At 40.3% G+C, this 27,316-nt stretch overlaps 1 protein-coding gene across 1 annotated transcript in view; it reads right to left on the bottom strand.

The window, feature by feature from the left end:
* The window catches only part of LOC108022533 (Krueppel-like factor luna), a 111,678-nt gene extending 92,202 nt beyond the window's left edge, over positions 1 to 19,476 (bottom strand). The window contains exons 1-2 of the mRNA XM_017091510.3: positions 18,658 to 19,476; positions 12,275 to 12,832 (exon numbers count right to left, since the gene is read on the bottom strand). Coding sequence (XP_016946999.1) covers positions 12,275 to 12,376 — 102 coding nt within the window. The 5' untranslated portion in view covers positions 12,377 to 12,832; positions 18,658 to 19,476. The remainder of the gene's footprint in view (positions 1 to 12,274; positions 12,833 to 18,657) is intronic.
* Positions 19,477 to 27,316: the final 7,840 nt, after the last annotated feature.

Raw genomic sequence — 27,316 nt, 5'->3', positions numbered from 1 at the left:
CAATGAATTGTAAAATACCAGAATTATAAAGGAAAGTATGTCTTATTGAGAGAAAAACCAGTTGACATTTCAGGAATTTACTTATAAAATCCCCCTACAACTTAACCCCATACCATTTTTTTGTTACCTAACGCATTTAATTTAGTGTTTATTTAGTTTCCAAACTCATATATCCCTTCGAGACAAATACCCCAGGATAACCCAGATGAATTACGCGAAACTGACAGAGAGAAGGAGCCTCGGTTACTTGCAAACAAATTGCCGCCAATTGATGAATGTCTGGTAATGAGAAGTGCTCCCCAACACGGGCCAAATAAAGGCGAAGAAAAATCTTTAGCTAAGCGCAACTAAAACTCTGTCAAAAGCTGGGAAACGGGGCAGGGAAAAGAGGAAAATCTAGGCGCCACGAGAAGGAAAATGGCCTTTTGTATTGGGCCTATAAATAAATAGGCTTTCCAATGCGCACACACAGACACGCCGACTCGCATTCGAAAAGCAATCTGTGTAAAAGTAACGTAGTCATTAATCATTATCATATAAACATCAATTGGTGTTTAGAGTGTTCGATAGTCGGGGGCAAGCAGGAAGGTTCCGAGGAGTGGGTCGGGCTTTTCTTTATATTTCGGGGCCTGCATGTCTTGCCCAATGTTATTGATTGGCCATTCAGTGGGTATCGCAGTCGTTGGCCGTCTCAAGGAGTGCAGACAGCCGATTCGGCCAAAAAAGAGGAGAGAACGCAAGAAATCGGAAAAGAAATCGAAATGAAATTTACCGTAAATAAAAACATACCAAACTGGAGGGAGTCCGATGTAAGTAGAATGAAAAATTTAATTTATAAGCGTATATACATTGGCCGTTTCTTCCGCAGCAACTTCACTTCCCTCAATTGGCCCCAGATAAAGTAAAATCGAAAAAAAAAATGTTTGGGCAGCGGGGAAGCTGCTTCAAAGGTTTCCTGTTTGGACCGATTCAATGCATTAAGGCGAAATCATCTTAGCCGAAATCAAATAAAGCGACAGACAGACTCGCACAGAAAAAAAAAGAGAAACAGGAAAGGAATGGGGACAAACTATGCTGGCCAAGATATAAATCAGCAGAAATAAGACAAATTTTCGGAAGCCAGTGGCGGAGTCTCCTCAGCTGGCACCTAATCAAAGGAGCCGACACAGGGACACAAAATTACATGTAATCAATTTGTCATAACAACCATCGGGGCAGACACAGCCCCACACATACATCTCCTTTGCCGAGTCATTTAGTGACAGTTAACCTTGAACCTTTTGAGACGCAAACGACACCCCTCAAATGAGGCGCAAATCTTTGGGAACCGCTCCTTAAGCCGGCCACATTTATCATCTCCCACATGCGAGATCCTCACACTCATTAATATTTCATACTTATTTCAAGTTTCTGTTTTCTTATTCAGAGCCAGATAAAGACAGCCAAGAAACAAACTTATCTGGGCTTGAAAAAGTTCCCATTTCTGCTTTCATCTCCTTTGAAATGTATATAAATATAAAAAGTCAAGTATTTCTCTTCTTTTATCAGCCTCCGGAGCAACAACAAAATTCCTTTCGCCAGCAGGGCCATCAATCATTATCATTCCAGGCCTACATGTATGCTGCAGCCTCCGCGACTTCCGAGTTCCATCCTGTTTGGGCCTATCTTGCTCTGACTCAGACCTCCCATTATTTGTATATACTTACATATATTTAATTTCTTTTCAATTCGGCTGCGTCCCCCGCCCCGTTTGCCACTTGATAAATTGCTTTCGCCGGGATCAATCCATCGACTAGGCGATATTTTATTTGGCTTATTAATTTTTCTATATTTATGTTCGGGTCTGGTGACCGCAGATTTCAATTACAAAGTGTCACGGGCAACGAGGGAAGCAAGTTGGGTTTTAATAGAATTTCTACTTTAAGTGGGAAGTGCTTTCTCCAGCACCATCTCGCTGGCCCTCGCGGCATTTTCAATTTGTTTAATGCAATTGGGGGAACTTTCCATCTGAAAAGCGCGTCAATTGATGCACTTAGGCGCTAAGATCTCTTTACACAAAAGGCGGACACAGTTGGGGTGTGTAAATTGATTTCGTTTTTGGGCCTGCCATCATCAGACAGTGTGAAATATATATAACTCAGAAGGCGACATGCTGGGGGGATGGCCATGGGGTTGGGACTGGGGCTGGGAGAGACCCCAGACGCTTGGATCAAGGGGTGCCACTGTTTCGAATGGCTCTTCAAAGTGCATTCGATTCCCAGGCCCGGCAAACACACATAGCCCACACCCTGAGAACGCATTCTTTCGTGATGTTATATGAGCTGAAAACTGTTTGAATGGATGATTAACATATATGGATGGGTTTGGGTATTTATTTTTTCCATCTTTTCTTTTTTCTCTTTTTGAGGGCGAAACGAAGCGCAACAAAACAAATTCGTTGTTATTGTTGCTTGCTTGTTTCCTCGCTGGCGAAAAGGCCTTCGCGTTGATATGGAGCATATGGGCAGCACAAAGGGTTCGCCTGATTCAACATGCCCCTCTGATTCACGCCTTATCGGCCCCGCAGGAAGCGCTGCCAGTCAACGGTCCTCCAACCCCATCTCCATGCCCGACTCCAATATCAATTGGAATCCGAATCGGAACCGAAAACCCAAACCCTTAACCCATGGCCGGCGGCCAGCATCGAAATTTTAGCACCCAATGCCAGTGGCAATGGCTCGACACGCCCCTATCATTGTGCAAACATCAACACCATGCTCAAACTATAACAAAAGGCGTTTGGCCCTGCAATTGCAGACATAAAGGAAAACTCTTGGAAAATATTGAGAAATAAGGGAAAACAATTTACCGCCATGTGCGAGCAGGCGGCCGAGTCCTGATCCCTTTTATGGCCAATGTGTCAGCCACCGAAAATTGCTTTTGTATACACATGGCACACACAGCACACACAGCACAAAACAACACACACAAATTGCTGTTATCATTGTCGCCTATGGCTGGGAATTAGGAAGTATTCGGCGGGCGGAAGACATTGGCGCCAGTTGGTCTTATCACTTATCAGACAAACGGGCAGACGACAGCGGCCCGAGGGCCTCTCCAAGGTCGCAGAACCGAACTCTGCCCTCTGGAGATCTGGAGAGATGGGGGCAAAGCTTAGCCAATGTAATTTATGATACAAACCTTTAATTAGCCCGTTTCGGGGCAGCTGACAACTTTTGGGCACAACTGTCAACTGCTTTTGTATTGAGCCCAACATCTAGCCTCATCGCACAAATCACCCGCCGCCACCAACATCCCACGCACATCCCATTTTTCCCCTCCCTCCCCGAAATTTGACATACATTTTTCGCCAGAATTTTTCACCATCCCAAGCGAGGGAAATCCTGCGGTGGGGGTGGCCAGAGGACTAGGCCAGACTGCCAGCAATGGCGCTCGTCTAGCGTCTAACAACCCCCGCACCCGACCAGAAAATAAAACCCATTCCAGCGCTTTACAAACCCAAGTACAAGGCAATCATACATTTTGATGCCCTTTCGAAGGGTAGTCCCTGTCATCCAGTTGACATATCAATAACCCTTACAGCTCAAATGGGATGAGCTGTTTGGCTAGTCTTTTCGTTGGAGAGATTCCCATGTGATAGGCAGGGATGGTTCTGAATATCAAGAAGATAATGTCTTAATTTTCCATTTTGTTTTAGCATTTATCTTGTTTGTCTTTTTCCTTGTATGCATTGTACCAGAGAGTTACGTCAGTTTAGAAAAAAAAAGTATAATATAATAAAAGTGGAGTGAAAAATCATGCATTCTTTTTAGAAGCATTCCGTATTCATACCTCCCCTGCATCTGAATATCAAGAAGATAATGTCTTAATTTTCCCTTTTGTTTTAGCAATTATCTTGTTTGTCTTATTCCTTGTATGCATTGTACCAGAGAGTTCTATGAGTTAAGAAAAATATAGTATAATATAATATAAGTGGAGTGAAAAAATCATGCATTCTTTTTAGAAGCATTCCGTATTCAAACCTCCCTGCATCTGAATATCAAGAAGATAATGTCTTAATTTTCCATTCTGTTTTAGCAATTATCTTGTTTGTCGTTTTCCTTGTATGCATTATAACAGGAGTTCTATGAGTTTAGAAAAATATAGTATAATGTAATATAAGTGGAGTGAAAAAACCATGTATTCTTTTCATAAGCATTCCGTATTCTTACCTCCCCTACATTTTTCTCCTCCCTGCCTGCCCTAATATCAAACACTTTGGAAACTAACTAAAAAGTTTCCATGAATCACTTTGGTATGCGTAAGGGTAGAAAACCCTCGGCTATATTTCCCCTAATTTCTGGTTTCCCCGCTTGCGTGCCATAAATTATGTACGACTCACCCAAGCGCACACGCACCGCTGGCACCCTCGAAAAAAGAACGAAAAACTCACCCACTCGTCTCGACGTGTGCAAAATTAAACAAAACAGCAAGTGTGCTAAAAATTTAAAATACACAATTTTCAAAATAAAAACGTTCGTGCAATTTTGGGCTCTTGTTCTGGTCCTACCCTCCAGTTTTTGGGGGTGGTTGCTAGTGGTTGGTTCTGGTCTGGTTGCTGGCCTTTTATTTCCAGTTTTTCTACATAATATTCAGCTCGCTCTTTTTTTGGCCGAAACATTTGCCCAAGACGTTGACGATGGCGGCTTGGCGCGTTCTGCTTGTTTACCCGACGAAATGGAAAACAATTTGTATTTGGATTCGTACACTCGCATTTGTATTTATTCGGAATTTACATAAGAAATAAAACAATGAGTGTGCAATTGGCTGTGGCATAATGAAATTGTGTATCTGCCGCTCAAATGAGTTGGCAATGAAAGATGGAAGTGGAAGGAGATTCCGGACTGAGGCACGTGGCTCTCGAGTGGCCCTCGGGCATACACATTATTAAAAAAGGATTAGTTTGTGCCGCTCGTAAAATTTGTCAGGACGGTGCTTTGGCCTTTTTAATGCCAGAAATCGCACTTTTTGCGAGGCGAAGTGGGGGCCAATAAAGATTAATTTGGGACATAAAATGGGCAGGCGAAAAAAAGAAAGAGCGGCCCTTTCGCAGGCAAAATCAATCAATTGCTTAGGTCCGTTTTTATGGGCCAACTTTAGGCCGCTGGTAGGCTCTTTAATGGCCAGAAGTTGCTTACATCCGTGAGGCTGTGTGTGCCGGTGGAGGGAAATTAAGAGTCAACCCACACAGGAGGATTTTTCCAACGGGAAAGTGGGAGGGGCCAACCCAGCCCACGTCGTCAGATTAGCAAGCGACTCACAATCAGTGAACTCCGCTCGCTAACAAGGCAGGAAATACTGGCTGGAGATGGGTCCTCGGTGGGGGGAAAACACAACTGTAATTAATACGAAACATATCCACTCATTACCAAGAGACTTTATCAACGGCGCACATCTTGCGACCCGAGGAGCAAAAGAGCAAAAAGAACCAACGACAACGGCAACCTCGAATGCCAAAAGAGATGGGTTTAGGAGCAAATATGTACCATATATACATGCCACGCTGCAGCATCCTCCACATCCACATCCACAAGCACTGTGGATATACCGACATAATGATGGGGATGCCAGGATAAGAGAGTTCTGGCGGGGCGACAGAACGAGAGACCCACAAAGATGCCAACTTGATGTATGAGTCTAATAAATACAAATTTATCAGGCAGCAGCCGAAGCATACATAATTGTACAGCCAATTAGGAATGGATATAATTCAAACTTAAAGCTCAAATGCCATCGAACGGGCTAGGGCCTGGCCAAAGACCGAATCATCGTGGGGTATTTGTATCTGTTAGTGGGTCCGATCGAAGTACAAAGTGCAGACCTAATCATGATTTATACAGTCTGACTCACAGCTCAAGTTGCTGGCCAGAAGGGACGGCTAATGGCTGGGAAGCCGAGGAAACAGCCGACAACCGGCAACTCAATTATGCGCAATTTAGACGAGTCCTTGCCAATCTAATTGTAGGCATTGCATTGCAAAAAAAAGCCCAGAGAGTAAGCAACCAAACACACGCAAAGTTTCCTTTTCAGGCGGTGGTTGAGGTGAACTTCCCCCCGTATTTCCGTTTTCCTGCGAACTATGAGGCGCCCCAACAGCTGTGCAGAATTTTAAACGCATGCGGGTGGCTGCGTTTAAACAGCAAACTAGAAGGATGGGAAATTTCCTGGGCGGGTGTCACATAACGTCCAATTGTGGGCCAGTGGAGCCCACATGCTCTCAGCGATTATTATAATAATTACGGAATCAGAAAGGGTTACGCCGGGCAAATGGATGCCAGAGGTTGGGCCGACTTAATCAGCTTAGGAATGAGATGGGCAAGGTAATCCCCCCGAGAACCATTACATGCCTGACCATTTCTAATGATTTTTTACGCTCCATGTTCCCCTTTCTATTTCCCTATTTCTCCGCTCCAAAGAGACACCTTTCAAGCGGGTCTGAAAGACTAATCGCAGTTATGCAAGAAAATCCCGAGTACGGAGTCTGCGTTTCTGGGGTTTCGAGTTTTCAGTGTGAGGCTGAGAGTCGGAGTCTGAGGCTGAGTCTGAGTCTGAGTCTGGTTTGCCGGCCGCAAGTTGCAGCAACTTTTCTGGTTAACTCTGCGTGTGGCACAACTGCAGGATGGCAGTAAGCCAATGTGCCAGGCCAACCGCAAGGCAGCCGAGAAACGAGTCGAGGCGGTACGAGCCATATCATAAACTTGCACGTAACCAGTGGGAAAGAACCGAGAGCACTGTTGGCCAGATCGAGCAGCGAACCGTAATGCGCTGGTGCACTGCAAGAAAGAGTGTCTAAAGGCGAGGGAATCACAAAAATGTAAGGATTGTTGAAATTACATGATACCCCACATCTTCAACCAGAGATCATCCAACTTTTTAAGTGCTTAAATCATGTTAAAGTTAATGTAAACTACCCATATTCCTTACCTCCTATTTTTCATAACAATTTAAACTGGCATAAAATTTAAGAAAAATACGACTATATTTAGCTACAACTGATTATAAAAATTAGTCAATGCCAATAACTAGTCATTCGTGCTTTTTTGTTTTTAATTTTTAAGTGGTGATTCCCCATCTTCATAGCTCTGGTTACTCATCAGCTGACTGTGCATACTGCCAGAACTCGGGGCAGATATCAACACTATTTTTCTCAGTGACTGTTGGTGCTTGTGAAGCTGCCACTGCTGTCGCATAGTTAAATGTGAGCTGTGAGCTATGTGCGGCACATACGAACACGAGCATCTATTGTGGCAGAGGACGCACACCCCCCACTTTCCACTCCCGGGCCCAGATAAACATACACTGGCATTCCACATTATAAGCATAAATCCAGAGGGCAACCCACAAAAACTATAAAAGGACTCGTCGTGCGGGGTGGGTGCGAATGCGAGAGCGCGCATTTGATGATTAATTGCAGCCCAGATGATAAATGATTGAGGGTAATAGGAGTAGCAAACGTGGTAGCTGCTGCTTAGTCGGATTCCGGGATGTGAGGGGCGGAGTGGCGGGGGAGGGGCGTGGAACTCGAGGGGGAGTGCCGCATGGTGGCAAGTATTTAAGGCCCACGGACGCCTGGCCCGCACGTTTGCCTTGCCCCTCACGTCGAGCATATTTTCAGCAATTGCACGTATTTCGGATTTCCCCGGCCCCAACCCCAATCGCCCAAATCTCCACTTCCTTCTCTGGGCTCGTTCGGCTCTTTTTGCTGGCTCTGCTAAAATAACTGTTCTTCGCTTCCCGGCGAGACCAAGAAATGGCTAATACACTTAAAGAAAATGAAAGTTTTGTCTTACAAATGGTATCTTTACTTTAAAATCCTTAATATGGCTTTCCAACGACAGAAATTCCGATAATTGTAGTAATTTTTAAAGGTTATTTACAGCATAAAATTTGTATTAAAAAAAAATCAAAAACAATAAGCAATTTTTATTTCAATCTCGAACTTATAAAAGTATCAACTGAGAATAGTTTTGAATGATTTTCAATATTATTCAGAACATTATAAAACAACTGCATTAAAGAATATATATAAAAGATTTCAGAAACACATTTTACAAGTTTTCGTTATTATAATGATCTTAGATATTTGAATATGCTTGGAAACAGTTTTTAATGATAGAGTTCGATCAATAAATATCCAAAATACTTGAGTTTTCAGGGATGTTTTTCAGAATTTTTAGATAATCTTTATTTTTAGATTGAACTTTTTATTCATCTTATGTCACATTTATGCTTATGTCACATTTCCGAGCATCTTTTCTTAACGCCCTGCCATTTCTCTCAGTGCAACCAATGAAGTGGGTGTGTGTGAGTGCGTCGCTCTGCTTTGGCTTATTAGGTGTAAGTCTATGTGTGTTTGTGCATCTGTCTTCATGAATTTCCCAATGGCAGCATCGTTTTCGGGGGCATTTTCTTTTTACCTCGCCATTCCCTCATTTTTTGCCACTCTTTTTTTGTACGTGCCATTTTTGGGTTTTGTTTGTTACGTTTTTGCGTGTGCTAAATGTTAACTGCTGATTGCATATTGTCTGCGGGGCGGCCAGGGGTTGTCGTCGCTGATTTCGGCACTTCAGGCCCGGGCAAAAACAAAACCGAGCGCGAATACAGTAATGTAACGCATAAATCCATTTTTATTTTTGCACATACAAAGCGGCTTAATTCGAAATAATTTAAATACATTAAATGGCAACCGCAGTCGGGTAATCGCTTCAAAAAGTGGCAAATGTGGCGTTGCGATAAAGCCACATCAATGGACATTGATAACTGAGCGAAAATCCAATCGAATCCGCTTAGACGCTTGAATTAAAACCAATATTCTATAACAACATGCAAATCGCCAAATTCTATAAATGAAATTAATCACAAATAGATTGGCAGAGTTGAATTGCATTCGAGCGCTCCGAACCACCCAGTCCCACCCTCTATTTTCCGCACGCATGGAAACAAAGGGAAAATTCAGTTCGGTTCGGGTGTTTATACAGAAATGAAAGAATAACACATTTCGAGCGAATCGAAATCAATCCGTAGCATACAGCATGTGAAATAAATTAAGAGTAAAAACCAAATACCAAACCAAAGCAATCCCTACCCCTTTGTATTTATTTTCGTTAGCATATTTCTGCTTTCTCTGCGCTTTCGAATTGTTTTGAGTGTGCAGCATAATTTCACAGCTTAGATAAACATGCCCGGAGAGCTCAAGAAATAGATGTAGATACACAGATACGTACATCCGAGTATGTAAATTCATATATAATACGCATGCTGATGCGGCATGGTGTTGTTTGTTTTTGCCACTGCCATCGGCGGAGCAATTGTGATCCAGCAGCTGTTCAAATGAGAGGGCTCAAGTGTTCGACCGACTGACTGACTGACGGCGAACCGAATTACGCATCATAACCATAACATAACAGTCCCCTCCATAACAATTACAATAAAACAATAAGCAACAGCAAAACGCAGCCGCCGCATCGGAAGCAGGCGGAAGTCAACGGAAATAAACAAAACATCCGCAAGTTCTAATTACAAAAGGCACCAAAACAGATACATTTACAGACACAGATACCATGGGGGAGGGGATTGAAAGCTGTGGGCTGGGTGAAAGGTCGGGCGGAGAAAGTTCCAATTCGAACGGCGGCTCCTTTCTGCCCACCCAACCACCTGCCATGTCCCGCCGAAACTTTTATTAAATGCTGCAATTTAAAGTTTTTAGCCCCGAATCAAATTTAACCGAAGAAATAAAACGCTTAAATGGCTCAGGCAGGCTGGAAGCGAACTTGGAAATGCTCTTTCTTAAATATATATACTAAATAAAATGGGTAAAAATACTTATCTAGTTTAGTAGAAGCTTTTATTTCAATCAATCGCTCAAGTGTATTCAAAATCAGTTAAATGAAAAATTATTATCAGAATGCATTGCAAACTAAAACTAATTTTAATTTACGACTCATATCAAATAACATATTTAGCTATAAATTTACCCATAAAAAAAACTATAAATCGAAATGTTGTTGATCATAAAAACTTCAGACCCCGTTTTCTTTTATAAATATAATGTCAGTTATTTTTTAGAGTATGCAACAGCACTTAAATCCAACGGGGCAGAGCAAATACCAAAAAAGCGTCAACCCCCAACGATGTTGGCGGCAATACAAAATACGAAAAGTTATGCAAAAATGTGTGCTCGAGTTCAATTAAAAGTTTTTAAGTTGTGCAAATGAAACGAGTGCATTGCGTCTTCAACTGCGACTCCCAATTCAGACGAAGAATCGGGAACTCAGACTGAGAGGCGAACTCAAATGGGAACTTTGACTTAATTGCCGTGTGCTGCAAACACAGCGCCCCTTTTCTTGGCCAAAAAGGAATTTAAATTCGGTGAAATTCGTGTACAACAGCGCCAAATTTAGCAGACGATAAGATTAGTTTATTTTATTTGGCTCTTGGCTCCTGCTTCTTGCTTCTTGGCCGGTAATAATACTTAAACCAAATTTGACTTAAGATATTTCCCGGAATGCCTGTGTGCTTTGCGGCTAGCAGTTAAAGTTGAAGGCCAGCTGAGTATCGAAGCGAATTGCTAATTTTAGTTTAACATTCGCATGGGGAATACATTTGAATATTTTGATTTGGCAAATCTATTTTTTGGCACATTCCTTGAATTTCGGCTGGCACTAGTTGAGATTTCAATTGAGGCATGCAGCAAATGAATAAAATAAATCAGACAGACAACTCGGCAAAGTGTGGTGTGTGTGTGCACACTAAACAAATAAACTGGAGGTGTGAAAAGTATCTTTAAATTGGTGCGGTAGCCAGTGGATTGGGATGGATTGGTGGAGGAGATTTAAGATACGGAATGCAAGGTGGGAGGTTCAAGGAGCAGCCTCTGGCGCAGAGCCCTCGGTCTTATCGCAGATTTCCCTCGCCGAATGAATTACGACTTTGCGTTTGATGGGCAAACAAAATGTATAAAAAAGCCGAGCAACTGAAAGCGACACCGAAACCGAAACACAATCTTCTTATGCGTCAGGTTTTTGATAACACCAGACCAACCAGAATTTGCCCGTGGCATTTCTTAACAATAATACAACGAAAAGCAAAACAACGGAGCCAAAAAAAAAGCCAGCCAACAAAGCTGTCTGCAATCAGCTGGCGGCGGCTTCGATTCGTTTTATCAGAGCGGCCAAAAAAGCCAAAAAGAATAGAATAAATAAATAAAAACCAAGCAGAGAAGGAAAAACCTGACAAACAAACACAGATACTCACACACACACACACAGCCAGGCATATGCATATTAAGTGTGCGAAAAAATTCGCAAAAAGTATAAGTATACATGCTATGTATTTAGTATATGTATTATGCATGCCCTCAGATGATAACCGACGCTGGTCGCTGACTGCTGGCGAATTTTACTTATTTATGGGCCGGCATCTATTTATTCGGTTCGCTTTTTGCCCACATACGAGTATACCCTATATGCATCATCTATACGTATTTTCGCAGATACGCTCAGCATGCGCACACAGTTTCGCTTATCAAGAGTTTATAATTTTTAGCAATTTAATTTTAGCACACGCTCGTTCAGGTAAATTCGAGAGTGTGGGACCTTGAAACGCTTTCGCTTCATTCATTTTTTATTGGCCAGTCCGGAGAAACAAACAAAAGATCGGCAACAAAAAGAAAAGCTTTCATGGGGGCTGGGGGGAATTCTTTAGATTCCCGATCGAGTATTGCGCAATGCCTTCCAAGGAAGTCCGCCCAAAGTCGGTTAATGCTTCGATAAAATACCGCTGACTCGCCTAAGTAGTTGAGTCTATGATAAATGCCTAAATGCTAAATAAATAACGAACCAAACTAAGGGGTGACGTCAACTGGAGGGAAAATTATAGAGGAAAGTGGAAAGGGAAGAAATTTGATTTATGTTTATGGGTTTAAAAGCCACAAGCACAATAGGAATGCCCAAAAAATGTTTAAATTCAAATAGGGGTCACTTCTTATTTATAGAAAAGTCTCGGAAAGTTTGAGAGGATTTTAGGATATATTAACATAACATATATCCCACGGTTTAGCACTTAGTTTTGAGTTTGGGTAAACAATTTTGACTAGTTGATTTTAATAAAACATTTTAAAAATCCATTTGTAATTCCTTCTTTAGACCAATCTGATAAACAAATATCATATTTATGATGTCATATGATATGATATCAGGTTCAACTCCCATATTTACACATCTTTAGCAGTACGAACCTGTTGCCATTGATCCTCAATCGATGGCTGTGACGAGAAGTAGCCGGTGGTGCAGATCCGCTCCAACTCGTTGAAGATATTGCCACTCGGTAGGATATCCATCTCGAAATCCTCTTCCTCGCAGGGCAAAAACTCTAGGGACTCCGTTTTGAGGCCGTTGTTCAGTGCTTGATGGGCTCGAAGAATATTTATTTACTCAAACTGTTGATCGGGCAACAATTTGAGTGTGGGTTTGATGCAATTTTGATTTGATTTACTACGCTGATATATTTTGATTGGTTTAATTTTGATTTCAGAGGGATTTATGCATCGCGACGATGACCGATGCTGCGGGGGACAGCATTTTAGCACTCTTTTATTGGCCTATATATGGTTAATATATAGCTATTACGTATTGATCTACACTGGCACACGCTCGTTATTAAATTGTGGTATTTGTGGTTTCTTATTTACTTAAAATTTATTTAATTTCAGCACTTTCATTTGGATTTCATTTATCTCGACTCATTTATGAATGCATTTCCCAATATTTTTGTGGCTGGCGTTGTGTGTTGGTTTCTGTAAATAAAAAAAAGTGCAAATATAAACATTAATCACAGTGTTTGCTATAGTTGTTGCTTAGCCCCAATTATGTTTTAGGCAATTCGCTCCATTTTCGTAGTACGCCTTTCCCCATCTTTTTCGCCGACTCATCAGCTCGAGAATTATTAATTCTCCACATTTTTTTTTAACTACTTTTTTGGAACTATGCAAAGTTCGTTTTCCCAGCTAGCCGACTATCCCCGCTTCCCTCGCCTGTGTACATTTTCATATCGGTTTCGGATCGTTTTAGCCAAGCTCAACACTTTTTCACTATCAAAACACAGTTGTGGGTCAGTAACCCCAATTTGAAACACACGTATACCTTATAGCGTATACCATGCATTCGTCGGTGTTGGGTTCGAATTTTATTATTATGATAGTCAACAGGGGCTCGGTTTTGAGCCACGGACCAGGGTTTTCGGCCACAGCTCGGCCCCAGCCTGTGTTTTTCTTTAATTTCTAAGCGTTGTCCCTCACTCCTCCCTCCTCTGCACCACACCGCTCACTCTTCCTTCCAGCCCAAACACACACATATACATGTAGCTGTGTAAACCCGGTCTGTTGTCGATTTTTACTACCTGTTTCTTGTTGTTGTTTGAGCCGGGCTCTTTCACAACGTTTCGTGTTAACTGAAAAAGAACCACCAAAGCCGAACCCAAATTCGTTGACCGTCCGTGTGCGCTTTTGACTTCTTTTTCCTTCGTTGTTTTTTGTATTTTCTGTTTCTTTTTTTTTTTTGGTACAGTTTTGTTTTTGTTGCTGCATGCGGCAGCGGTTTCCCTCTCTTTTTCTGGCCAAATTAGAACTTTGCAATGCATTTGTGTTGGCCCGGGTAAAAGCAACTTTCATTACTCAGCCGGCAGTGGGAGAATTATGTGGGGAGCCAGCGAGTGTCGCCGATGATGGAAAAAGCAGACTGCAAGCTATATCTTTTCTTTTAGCTGTGCACAAAGGGAAATTCTAGGGTTTAGAAGTATAAAACATTATTAGGCAATAGTTTCAAATTGCAAATTTATTAAAAAGCCATGAATTCACTTATCAAGCATTTTAAGAATGAAGAAAGTATTCCAAATATTAACTGGAAGATATCAGTTGGAAAACAGGTCTTAATATATCTTCTCAGCTGCTTATCATTCTGACCTCAGCTCTTCCGTTTTTAGGATCAAGTCCCCATATATTTCTCCCTGTGCAGACCTCTCCCTATCACAATCACAGACGATGGGCCACAGTCAATGGCATTTTTATGTTCTTGACTCTGCCCCATGTGTCCCTGCCACTGCCACAGTCTCTGCCCCTGTCTGTGGCTCTGTGTGTCTGCCATATCATTTCTGTTCTGGTCTATTCCGTTCGCTTTGTTGGCCTGTTCCCTGGTCTTTGACAATAAGCATGGCTTATTGATTTTCCAGCAGCATTCGAAGGCATTTTCATCCCGAACCTTTCACACACTTGTCCTGCGCCCTGAACTCTTCCTGTTTTATTGTCAGCCATCCAATCGCCCCCGCTCCGATCCCCTGGCGGTCGTTTTCATTTTGATTATCGAACATTTTTATCGCTTGACGTTTTTACAAGTTTGTATTATATGTATATAGAATGGAAAAAAAAATTGAATGGGAGACGGGGCAGCGAAACGAAACAAAAAGTTACTTCTGGGGGTACAGTTTTTGGGTCCAGTCTGGTGTGTTTTTGGCCCTTGTCCAAAGGGTTTGGCTGAGCATGAAACGAGCGGATGGCCGGTTCGCATTTCGCTTGGAAACCCGATACGCTTCTCATATTGAACTTTGCGTTTTGCGTCTGGCCGGGAATGGCTGTTTGGTCTAATTAACTGGTAACCCAGTTTCCCCCACGTTATCGCTCAAGTAAAATCAAATAAAGGAGCGTGCTCGGGTACAGCTGCTCATTAAGTTTGCCGCGGGCCAGGCAGCAAGGCAAAAGCAATAATAAAATCCCAGCCCACAGGCAGACCGAAAAGCAAAAACCCACATAAGCCAGACTTTTCTCCCCCAAGAATCTCTATTGCCACTCCGCCCAGCTGCATTTATGATTGCACCAGCGGCAGCCGAAGCAGCAGCAGCAGCAGCAGCAGCAGCAGCAGCAGCAGCGGCAACTGCAACATCCATGGCAGACACACGTAAAGATACTTTACTCAAATACCCTTCAATCAACAACTTAACGCGCCACGAGGGCAGACAACAACGTTAACTTCCCCCGAATCTTCCTGCTTCTGCCTACGTGCGTTTTAATTTTAATTTTTTTTCCCTTTCTGGTTGTCTCCTTCTTTTTCCATCATGTTGCTGCTGCTGCTGCTGCTGCTGGCGATGTTGCTGCTGCGTGGCCACTTCAGCGCTCAAGTTGATTTGGCTGCGAGTTTGGAGTCGCAATTGGAGCCGGAGTCTCGAGCAGTTTGTTTTTGTTTTGTTTTCCATTTTCGAAACGGAATTTTAAGCGCTCAGAAAGCGCGGGATTCCAAATGTTGCTGCCGTCGCTGGTGTTGCTGCTGCTGCTGCTGCTGCCGCCGCTGATTGTTGTTGCTGCTGCCCATCAGAAACAGAAACAGAACCGCATCGCAACGACCTTAACGGACAGTCAGACTTGCGACTTGGTCTGGGTTGCACCCAGCCGAGAGCAACAGCAACACCAACAGCAGCAACATCAGCAGACACCGCAGCAACATCAGCGGCAGCAACAACAATAGTCAGTGAAAACGTCATCAGCAGTCCAACGGGTCTTTGCCTGCATTTGTGAGATTTTGTAGCTGCTTTTCATCTTCCATTTCTTTGGCTTGGGGATAGGCACACGGAGAGAAAAGCATAATATATAGTATTTTAATAATACTAAGCTTGTATCATTCGACCAGATAAAACTAAAGAATTGATCAGAAAGGACTAGTTTTAGATAGAATATTTGTACTTGGCTTAGCATAATTGAATTTTGATCTTAAAATTGAAGTTGCCAAGCTAACTAACACACTTTACTACCCTATTTTATGTAATATTTCCGAAATTAGCCATTTTCAGATGCATTTTCACCTCTTTCCACCCCTTTCTTGCTGTGCACAATGACATGGCAACAGCAACACGAACTGAAATGAAATGAATTTCATTCCCCGAACTTGATTTGCCTGCTCCTACGCAAAAGGGGACAAGCTCTTCTCACATTGTATTATTTCCTGCTCGTATTATCTCCCATCCTCCAGCGTTCAGTCACCCACATATACTCGTACTCGCACTCGCACCCATGGTAGCATATAGAGCATATATGGCATATAGCCCAGAAACAAATCAACACTTTGTTCATTTCACACGTGAATTGCTCCGGAGGAAAGGCAGCCGAAATGAAAGGGGAAATGTTCGTGGCCCGTCTATTTTTATATCGCATTTTGTTTACATTCCAATTCGAGTGGGAATTTTCCTCTAGGAATGGCAGGCGCACGCATTCTCAATTAGAAAACCCCATTTAATTTTCTGCTGTTGCGGTTACACGCGGATTGACATTGAAAACATTGAAAACGGGCAACAAAGTCCCAAAACCCAATTCGACACAGCTCCTACATCAAATTACACTTGAAAAAAGGGTATCTGTAAGATACACTCCCAAGCCTATGAGATATCTAAGAATATGTTATATCATTTAAATTATTTCCACTTTAAGTCACATACATATAAATATAGATTGATTTTTGTTGATTCAATCTTTAACTAAATTGAAATACTCAAGCCTTTTTCTATCCGTGTAGAGCCACAGTTTTGGGGTAAATATCCAAAGAGGGATGAAGTTCGACATATTCCTGCGGCTTCTTTGCGGTTGCCAGCAATTAATTCATATTACGGCAAAAATGTTTCTCCGGATTTGTACCTGTTGGCAGGCTATATGCACGTTATGCCACCGCAAAGGAAGTTCGGAAATTCTGTCAAGAGACTTCCTTCCCAGTTCCCATTTCCCATTTTACACAAATTGACCAGCAAGACAACAGGCAAGTCCAAATCCGAGCCGGAAGAAGATGGAAAACTGCTGGAAGGCAGATAAAACAAAGGAAGAGATTCCCTTGCGTTTGTGCTGGGCCGTTCGCGTCATTTATTTTTAGTTGGCAAACTGCTTGTGTGTTTATAAACAAAGCGTTATTTATGTTCTCTATTTTATTTTCGTACAGCCAAATAAATATTAATAAAGACCCCCGAGCGTATGTATTATATATCAAGGCGACAGTTCGACGGGGGCACTTTATTTTCGGCCCCCCCAGCACATGTGGCGTCCCCTTTAATTGGGTCTGGACCCATAAATAAGGCTAAGTCCTGCCTCTTCTGCAGGCGAGAGTGATTTTGAAAACCATTAGCGGGTATTAACCACATTCCTCTACACTCCCCACACCCCCCCGTCACTATTAACGCCAATCTGCGGGAACACTCAGCACTGAGTAATTGGATTGCAAGTGAAGCTATCAGTAAATATTTAGTGTACCAAGAACCGCCGCACACCATACGGTCCGCAATCTATATGACAACCTGTGCCCCTCCATTTGTGTTGACATTCGGGGGAAGGCGTAAGGGGAGACCGGTGCAAGCCGAGCTGAAAGCGATTCGAATTAATCGCAGAACAAGTGCATTGGCTGTTCGATCCGCCAGCAAATATATACAAATGCCTTCGCACACAACAGCCATCGCCATAATGGTGTGCTTCCTTGGCTATTCATATTTATACGACTATTGGCGGCGGCGGCGGCGCCGGCGAGTCAACCGCATTTCAAATTGAATACTATCCAGACACTGGCGTGAATCAGACTCAGAGTACGTGATCCGATCGATGCGAATGCAAATGCAAGTGCATCGCCAGCTGAAAATATTTCGCTGTAATAATAGTCACAGTTCGAGAATCTGGAACGGAACCGATTAGACGTCTCGATTTTGGCCTGTGGCGAGCGATGAGTGCGGGCAAAAGTTAGTGCACAGAGGAAAAATGTCATAAAAGTCTTTATCACTGGGGTTTTTTTGTTGTGCCAAACGAATGGATTGTTTTCGGGGTAGTGCCAAAATGATATTGTCAGAACACTTCCAGAGAAGCAGAGCATGAATAACTGGTATTCAAAATATAAAATGCTAATTTTATTTTATGTAGCTTTTTAAATTTACAGTTTTCTTTGGAGTGATTCATCAATAAGGTTAGCTCACAATAATAATAAAAAACCGGTTTGATAATGTTGTCAAAGCCATCGCACATAGGCAGTTTAAGAAAATATAAAATGATTATTATTAACTATCCCAAGATACTGTTTCGGATATGTTGACTAAATTACAATTTAAGACAGATAGATTCATATAACATTTAATTGTCCAATAGGAAATAGTTTTAAGTTAACTCTTGATTTATATTTTATGTACTTTATTTGCCATTTTAATATTTATTACTGTATGCTAATCATGACTCAACTATAAATGTCACTAACTCGATGTTTGACAACTAAGTGATTAAGTGAGCCACTGATGATAACGCCATTATGGTATTATGGCTATGGTAATATTTAATACCATTATTTTGAGAATAACAAAAGTTCTTGCAATTTTTCTCTGTCTACGATTCTCTTTCAACATCTATTACTCATAGTACCCGTGATTACAGGGGGTGGTGGTGATGAGTGGGGCTGGCTTGTGATTCACAACGGACGTGCTAGAAATTGCACTTGTCTACCGGATAGCGGTAAATCAAAGCCGCACTTCGCACTACCGAGTTAATGAGCTTTCAATTTCGGTCTTTTGCTTTGCCTTTTTTCCGTATGCATTTTCCTGCATTTTCCTTTCGGGCCACCATACCTGGTTAACTGGCTGTTGTTGTCGTCGTCGCTGTTGCTGGAGTATCTGCAACACTTGCCACCGTAACTGCAATTTTTGTTGTTGCCTTTTTTGCAAACTCGTTTGCACACAAACACACCGACACACTAACACCGCCGCGACGCCGGCTAAGGCAAAAACAACAACTCAACTAACCAGCATATAGAACAATAATAGCAACAACGATTGCACACCGATAAGATTTTAGTCGTATACTTTACACCATAATTGCTTGTTGTTGTTGATGTTGTTGTGTTGCTGTTGTTTTCTGCGAATTTTTCACGGCCTTAATTTGCAGCGATATCGCCGGTATTATGTATATTTTCCTATAATTCCGCCGTATTTACAGTTGTATCTTGAATTTCACTTGTTTTCCACTAGCCGGCTATTTGTTTGGATTTCCTTTAAGAGGCGGGGGTAAGGGGGCGGCGCTTTTCTATTACTTTTATACAGTAGCACTTGTGTTTTGCGAGCTGTTAACAACTATGTGTTGGCTTTTTATCAAACTTGTCAGCTTATCAGAGCCGAAGATACACCGCTCGTTTCGGTCTTTTCATTTGTTTACACGCGCTGCTCACACAGATACTCACACGCACACGAACGCAACCGCGGGCATTCAAACAAATTCGCAATCCGTGAGGTTTTTTTTCGTATCTTTCGGATCTGCGCTTTGTGTTAATTTTTTTGGCCAAAATAATTATCAGTGCGATTGTGTGGATTCATCCGATAACTGCGATGCGATTGCGATTTTCCGAATAACCGGCAAAAAGTGGACGTGGGCAAAACACGTCTTTCCGCTTCGACTTCTAAAATTTGACTGTTATGCGCCTGTAAAGCGAACTATGTTAGAGGTCCCAAGTCGCACAGTACTGTTATGCACAACAGAATTGCACTCGGCAACGGAATGTTAAGCATAATGTTAGGTGCATCTGATGGATTGCGGGATGAGCACGAAGCAGTTGAAAATTTAACAAGATTTTTGAGGGTGCCTTTTACGACTTTCTTTAAAAAGTTGTAACTATAGGAAAACTATGAAAGTATTCTTTGAAAAGAGCGAAGTCGAAAATTGAAGCAGACAACATAAAAAGTTTATTCTTAATATGTAATTCCGCAGTCAACAATTAATTGTCGATTTTATGATTAAAAACCGACTATAATAAATTTAAATTTTTATACATTTTTTTTAAACAAGAGAAACATGTTTTTTAAGCTATGTTTTAAAAATTGTTCTTGAAGTTCCAACATGAAAATAACAAAATTTAACATAAATATATTAAAGAGTTTACAAATGTTTTACCCATCCATTTTGTTTGAAATTATCACAAAACATGTTAAAAATAAAGAATCATTTCTTAGCGCCAACATAATTTTAAATTTAACATAACACAGCCACCGTTAATACTTGACGAAACACTGTTAGCGCGCGCCGAGATACTTTTAACGAAAAAGTACTTCGTTTCGTTTCGTGAAAACGAACGAAGCCGGTTAAGAGAGCAACAAGAATGTATCTCTTTGAAGCATATGTCTTTTATCTCTTCGAAAAAACTTTCTCTTTCATGTGCGGGAAATTTAAAAAAATGTTCAGCAACATTTTAGTTTATTTTTCAAAATAATTTGATTTAAGAATTCATCTAAAGATATTGTAATTTAAATATAGTTTTAACAAAATTATTTTTTTGTTATTTGTGATATCAACAAGGTATTCCGCATGGACTGTTATATGCATCTACGATATTGGTCTCCCTGTTAGCTAACAGCAGTGTTACATTGAATTCGGGCTATGACAATCAATTTCTATCATTTGGCTAATTAGCCAAATCTGGCCAAAAGCCCTGCTGAAATATGTATGCACTTCCTGTGGTGCTTCGGTGGTCTCCACATTGCTTCAATAATTGACAATCACATTGCGTATACGCCTGGCAGCAGAGTTATGACAAGCGTGTAATGTGCAGGCAGCTGGCAGTTGGCATAATTGCAAATAAACTAGCAACAATAGCCATCCAAACAAGCACTCTCCGAAACATAGCCACAGTCGATATTTAATAAGCATTCTGGTTTGCGTCCTTTGCATTCTGATAATCCATGTAATATGTAGTACGTAAAAAAACAAAAATTTTAAAACAATAAATAATAATATTTAAAAAATTAACAAGGCCTTTGGTAATTATCAACATAAATTAGTATTAAAACATATATAAACAAAATCTTATGGTTAAACAAAAATATTGCTGTAATTTAAGTAAATAAAATAATTTGATAATTAATGATTCCAAGAAAATATATGTTTATTTAGAATAGTACTACAATTCATGAATGATAAATGATTAACATGAATAAAAGTATTTGCTTTAATTTTATGGATCACCTAAGAAATACAATTTTACTTATCTCTAGTTTTATTCCTAAATATAGGACTAAAAACATTCTATACACTAGACTTTCTTGTAAACAGTCATGTTTAAGTGCCTTTTAGGGAATTGGGACTGTACTTAAGCTCATGTGCATAGATAACCCCCCTGGAGATTATGAGACGGCAAAGGTGCGTTGACAATTTGACATCTTGCTCTTCGCTTGGCTCCGTTCTAAGTTCTCAGTCCGGATTCGTACTCCTCATTTCCCGGTTCTGGCTCCCCCACTTCTCGGTTCTCCAACTGCCGACGGCTGGCGGAAGTCACACAAATCCGTAAATGGCACAGTTTATGCCACCAAAAGCTCTACCCCAAGTTCGGGCCAAGTTAGGAGCGGCAAATTGTCCATTATCGTTGCGATGGGGGAGGTGGATAGAATGGGGGGTTGGGAGTGGGAAGCGGGGCCCTAGGCCTAAACGGGGCGCCCAGTGCAATCGTTATTAATATTGATTGGAGCACAAACTGGCGACGGGATTCGAGCGGGATCTCCAACGCATACGGCCCGCAATGTTGTCGATTAATTGCGATTATGTAAATGTTAATGTAAAGCGCGTTACAATTTATTATGTTTGCAGGACGGCTTGCATGCAAAGTGCTCTTGCCCAAATACACATGTGCATGCTAATGTGCGTATCCGTTAGGTTGCCGAGTTTGGCTTATTGATTTAGTAGACGCTGCAAATTGCGCTTTGATAGCGTCTAATGTGACGTTTGTGCAATTGTAATGGAAATTTATGTTTGTCGGTCTGTGTGTTTGCCAGTGGTCAGGATGGGGCCCCGGCACTTGTAGGGCTCCAAAGTCCACCTGGCCTTAATTACAGGTGTGTCTGTGGCTGTGGCTGCCCACCTTGGGGGGCACTGCATTCTGAGCACTCTCTGGAGTTTCGGGGGAAACAATTACGGCGACAGACTTGCAGATTAAGTGCAGTCGAGGGCCGTGTAAGCTCGGAATGGGTAACGATCTGCACCTTATCATGCCGTTAATTTGGAACCTTATGTGCCAGCACTCATAAGTGGTACTCTCAGAAACCTAATCATAAATTGGGAATTTTAAATTAGTTTTTTTAATATTTCATATTGTAACTTCGTATCTCCATTTCAAAGTTTTACAGCTTTGTTTAAAAACTTATGGAACCTAAGAAATTTCAAAGCGTTTATCTCTAAATGTTATGTGTTACTTTTTCAGTAAATAGATGAAATGTTCACTTGATCATCAGAGGGTAAATATTAATATTAAAAGTGGCGCCTTGGTGGTATAAATAGAACTACAAAGCATAAGTTTCATGAAAATTTTAAATAGTATTTTATCATCTCGAAATGGTTATGAAATACTAGTTTCCACTGCCTTTTTCTTCTTAATCATAGTTTATATCACTAAATTACAATAAAATTAAATATCTTCATAAAACTATAAAAATTTTAAAAGACCTACAATCTTCTTGCAAAACAAACAAAACCCTGAGAAAATAAACTTAATGCCCTGTCTGTTTAAAAACCAGCCACCAATCTGTGACTTCAGCGAGGCGCTTGTCCATATAAGCCATCAATAACAGCACTTTAAGTACGTATCTCACAGATACAGACCGCTGGCAGCCACCTACTCAACTCGTAACTGGCTACTGGCAACTGGCGACCGTCTTCGACCGACTGCGCCATTAAGGAAATCATAAAGTGCATAAAATCACAAAGCAAATTGCTCAAAAAACAGGCACAATATGCGCTCGCAGTCGGAATCGCCAAGCAGACAAGACGACACTTTCCAGCTTAAGCCAATGGCCAAAACCAGCCACCAGCAGGTTGGGGGCCATGGCTAATGCTTCTCTTCTGGCAGTTGCCGCTGCCAAAGCGAAAATATTTTGATGTATTCATGGAAACATTTTATGCATGTTAAGTAACAGACAAATCGACGGGAACTTATGCTACGCAGGGTTTTTGGATGGCGGGGGGGCGGCCCATTCGGCTGATTAATAATTTACGTGGTAATATTTCTGTTGCCTGTTAGCCCGCCAAAAAATAACAACAACGTAACGCTGGAAATGGCTACAGTGGAGCAACAGTAACCTGAACAAGTATAGAGAAAATATTCATTAAAATTATTTATTACAAATTACTTAAAGTTTCTTACTAATTTATTATACAATTTTTGTATTGCAGAAAGTATACAAATTTAAATAATATACCTAAGCCTATGAATAATTATCCCTTGGTCACCTTGAAGACACTTCCCTGTACACGCGTTCAAGGTGGAAAAGTGGCCAAGAAGCCATGCGTGAGGGAGAGGGAAGAAAGGGAAAGAACGAGACAGAGAAGCGAGGCAGACGCATATGAATTGGAAACTAATCGTGGAATATGAGAATGATTATTATGCACATCACACTAATCATTATCTCTGTCATGGACAGTCGGGGGATTCGCTACTTCTTCACCAGAGGGTGGAAAGCCCAAAGAAAAGTCAGGGAGAAAGCAAGAGAGGGATGGCCAGAGGGGCGTAGAAAGAGACAGTACGAGAGCTAAACATGTGTGGCTCATAAAAATCTGTTGATATTCATTGCATGTCGCCAGAAGAACCCACTCCCCTCATCTTTTTTCTTTGTTTTGTGGGGGAAAACTTTTTCCGGCTTAGCTTTGGGCTTAAAGCACATACTTGGCCCGACTTCTTTCGGGCCCCCGTTAATGGCCAAAACAAATGAATATTGCAAGGCATTCATTCATTAACTGCTTTGTCATCCGACCCTCCCCCGCCTTTTGGGCTCAAAAATTAAATTAATTTTTGGCAAATATAAACACTTGCCATCCACTTAGCTGCAGTTCATTGCTTCAAGTAAACACGACGGCACAACTTTTGAGATGGAAAACTTCTTTCGGCCAACTTTTATCCGTCTCTGTTTGCACGTCTTTGACAATTTCAAATTGTTGAGCATGCAAATAGGCGCAGCAACAATAAACCATGCGAATCACATGAGCAAAGTGGAGGGTTTAACTACAAACAGAATGAATGACAAGTCAAACTCGGCAGAAGATAGGAAAATACAGGGGAATCGGGTAAGCTGCCAATGAAGAGCTAAAAATAAATTATACAATGGTCGTTTCGCATATCAAAGAGATTAAAGAGGCGATAGGGGTTCTAGAAAAACTGACCACCGCAATTTGTTAAAAAAAAGAATAAAAAATGATAAACCTGTTAAGAAAATATACCATAAAGCTAACGGAAAGAGATATCACAATCAAGAAATAACAAAATATATTCATTTATTTATTTGTCATTTTAAACAAAGTATATTGTACTAAAGATAATATTTAAAATTTAAAGCAGGAGCGCTAAAATAAGGAAATAATTTAAATATAGTAATGGAAATACTTTACTATGCCTAACAAAAAAATTAAATATTTAGGACACATAATTTCAACATTTTTAAAGGTCAATCTAAAATATTAAGTTAAATTAAATTATAATCTTAAGGCCAGAAAAATATAAATGGTTTTAATAATAACTTTATTCAACATAAATTGCTCTGTTTTATTATGTCATTTTATATTTATTGAGCTTCTGCGATTACTGCTCACCCAATTGTTCGATTAAGCAAAAAGCACGATTTCAATAAATTTTTAAAATATGAATAAAAGGCTAAAGCTTTTAAACGCTGCATAGAAAAATGAATAATTTTATAGGCAATAATAGCATTTAAAATTCATTGTAATAATTAAACATTGAAAATTCCTAGTAATAATCGGTTTCAATTATGTTTTACAAATTATTTTTGACAAGTCGACGAACTTAATCTCGAATCAGCTCAATAAAATGTGTTCATTGTTGTGGAACGCGTATCAAATTCAATAAATTACCTTTTTTTAAGCCCCAGAGAAGTGCATTTAATTAATGAAAGCCAATTGATTCATATGGATATCATTTTCAGCGTTAATTTGCGCAATGCCAAACTCATTCTGTCCGATCGCAAGGGTAAAAGGCTCTCGAGTCATTGCATTATAGTTCGGCTTAATACAGATTAACCCGGCCATTAATTTGCCGGCTAGCAATTAACGAACAGTTGGCTTAGAAGAGAGCTGTGTAATCCTCGATTTCACGCCACGTTAGATTAATTAACTTTTTCATAAATAATGCCGAATGCAATTTAATTAAAAGCAAACATTTTTTCATTTTTCCGCTGCCTGAATATTATTTGCTTACTTCTGCGCTGCTGTAAAGAGGAAAGCTATTAAAATTGTGTCATCGCGTATTTAATACATTTTGAAATAAATTCGCATAATTACCGCTGGCGGCGTAGGCTGATGGGATTTGTGTTGCAATTTGCACTATTCGAGTGGCCCAAAGATACCCGAATGAAATGTTTATTAAAGTATCAAAAACAAATACCAGAAAACTGTCACCACCCATCCGCGTGACAGCAGCCCATCCGCCAGCCCACTTGCCGCAAAATTTGCATATTTGTCTCCGCCGGCGGTCGTCATTTTAATAAAAATGTTTGTATAATTCCATGTCGTGGGAGGAAATGGCGGCAGAAGCGGCCTTTGCTTGCTTATAAAATTAATTTTAAATTAAACAATTTTAATTATGATTCAATATTCAACAAACACATTGCCGCTTCGTCAATGTTGTCGCAGACTTTCAACAATGCAAATATTGGTTTTGGGCCGTTAAAGCCCTGCCCATTAATCCACCCCTCGACGATCGAAAATTATTTAATAGCCTCCTCTGCCTTCAAAATCTTCTTTTCCCACGTAATTGCTGCCTTAAAATTTGCGCTGGAACCTCAAAACATTGGACTTGCTTCGTTTCGCTTCTGCTAATTCAATTAAACAAGAAATTAACCAACTTTTAGTGCTTGTAAAATGTCGAAAATTAAATACGGCCGACGAAAACTTCTTTTATTGCGGTAATTGCAAAATCGAAATAAATTTAATTCTCAGATGCTTTCAAAGAATTTTGTTTCCCACCAAAAAATGATTGGCTTCAATAATACTTCACGAAAAATATCATAAATGCATTGTAAGAAAAATTGATGTTGTTGCTGTCAAAAAAAACAAAAAATATGAATACGGTAAATACTAATAAAAACTTAATTTAAAAATTATATTTAATATCAAACACAATTTACATATACATAGGTACAATCAGTATTTTTTATTAAATTTATTTACTAAAAACTAGACTAATTTTTTTGTGTACAAAAATATTTTCATGGTAATTGAATTAACTTTTTGTTTCGCCTGCGTGGTCATAAAATTTAAAGAGAACGTTAATTGTCTAATTGAAAAAACGGTTTCGCTGTATAATTTAGTCAGCAACTTGCGAAAGCCACTTAGTCATATCTGAAATGATTACTCTTGACTGTAGATATGAAAACCAATTTTTATTTGCGCTTGTTATGGTGGCTTTAGACCGATTTGCTGTAAGAATTCGCCTCTAGTCATATGCAACTCATATTTAATTAAATTCGCCATGCTTAATCACTTGCAACAAGTTAAATGTTGATTTTTTCGCATAGCCTTTCGCGACTTTATTCAATTAGCGTTTGTTGACTGCCGTACCCCGAGCTTCCCCGATTTTCGACGGAGCTGGCGGGCACGTCATTACATGTGCCACGCCCACCTCACCAGCGATCGCCCCCAGCTTAATACTCGATGTACATAAAATTTATTTTCACGCATAATTTAAAAAACCTTTTGCGCTTTGCTTAATGGCCATTCATTTATTGCATTTGCAACGCCCACACACACAGTCTTGTAGGGAACACGCACTTTATTGAATCAGCCACGCCCACTGAGGGCACAGGAGGTAGATAATGGTGTGGCACGTAGCAAGAAGAGTGTGAAACACATAAAGTATTTATTTTAAGCAGAAATCTTTGAATAATATCTACTTAAAATAACAAACATAGTTTACTTATAAGTATATAAACTATAGTTTAATTCATTAGATATCATCAAAAAAAATGTTGAGGTTCTTAAATTTTTTTTAAATGTTTAAATATTTTTTTGTTATTTTTTTAACACTACTAAATATTTTCCAAAAATCTAAGACTTTGTAAATTAAATTGAAATATTTTATTTTCTGCTAAATTATAACCACTGATGATAAAAATCTAAAAATACATCTGAGGTTGTTGAATAGCTAAAAACCTATTTGTAGAATTCGTTGGGCTATTGAACTAAAGGTTTTAATTACAAACAACACTCCTTTTTTGAAAAACCATCAGTCTATGTTAAAATACATCA

Source organism: Drosophila biarmipes, chromosome 2R (genome assembly GCF_025231255.1).
Source record: "Drosophila biarmipes strain raj3 chromosome 2R, RU_DBia_V1.1, whole genome shotgun sequence".
Lineage (NCBI taxonomy): Eukaryota > Metazoa > Arthropoda > Insecta > Diptera > Drosophilidae > Drosophila > Drosophila biarmipes.
The sequence above is the reverse complement of the archived record's forward strand: the minus strand, read 5'-3'. Positions and strand labels throughout refer to the sequence as shown.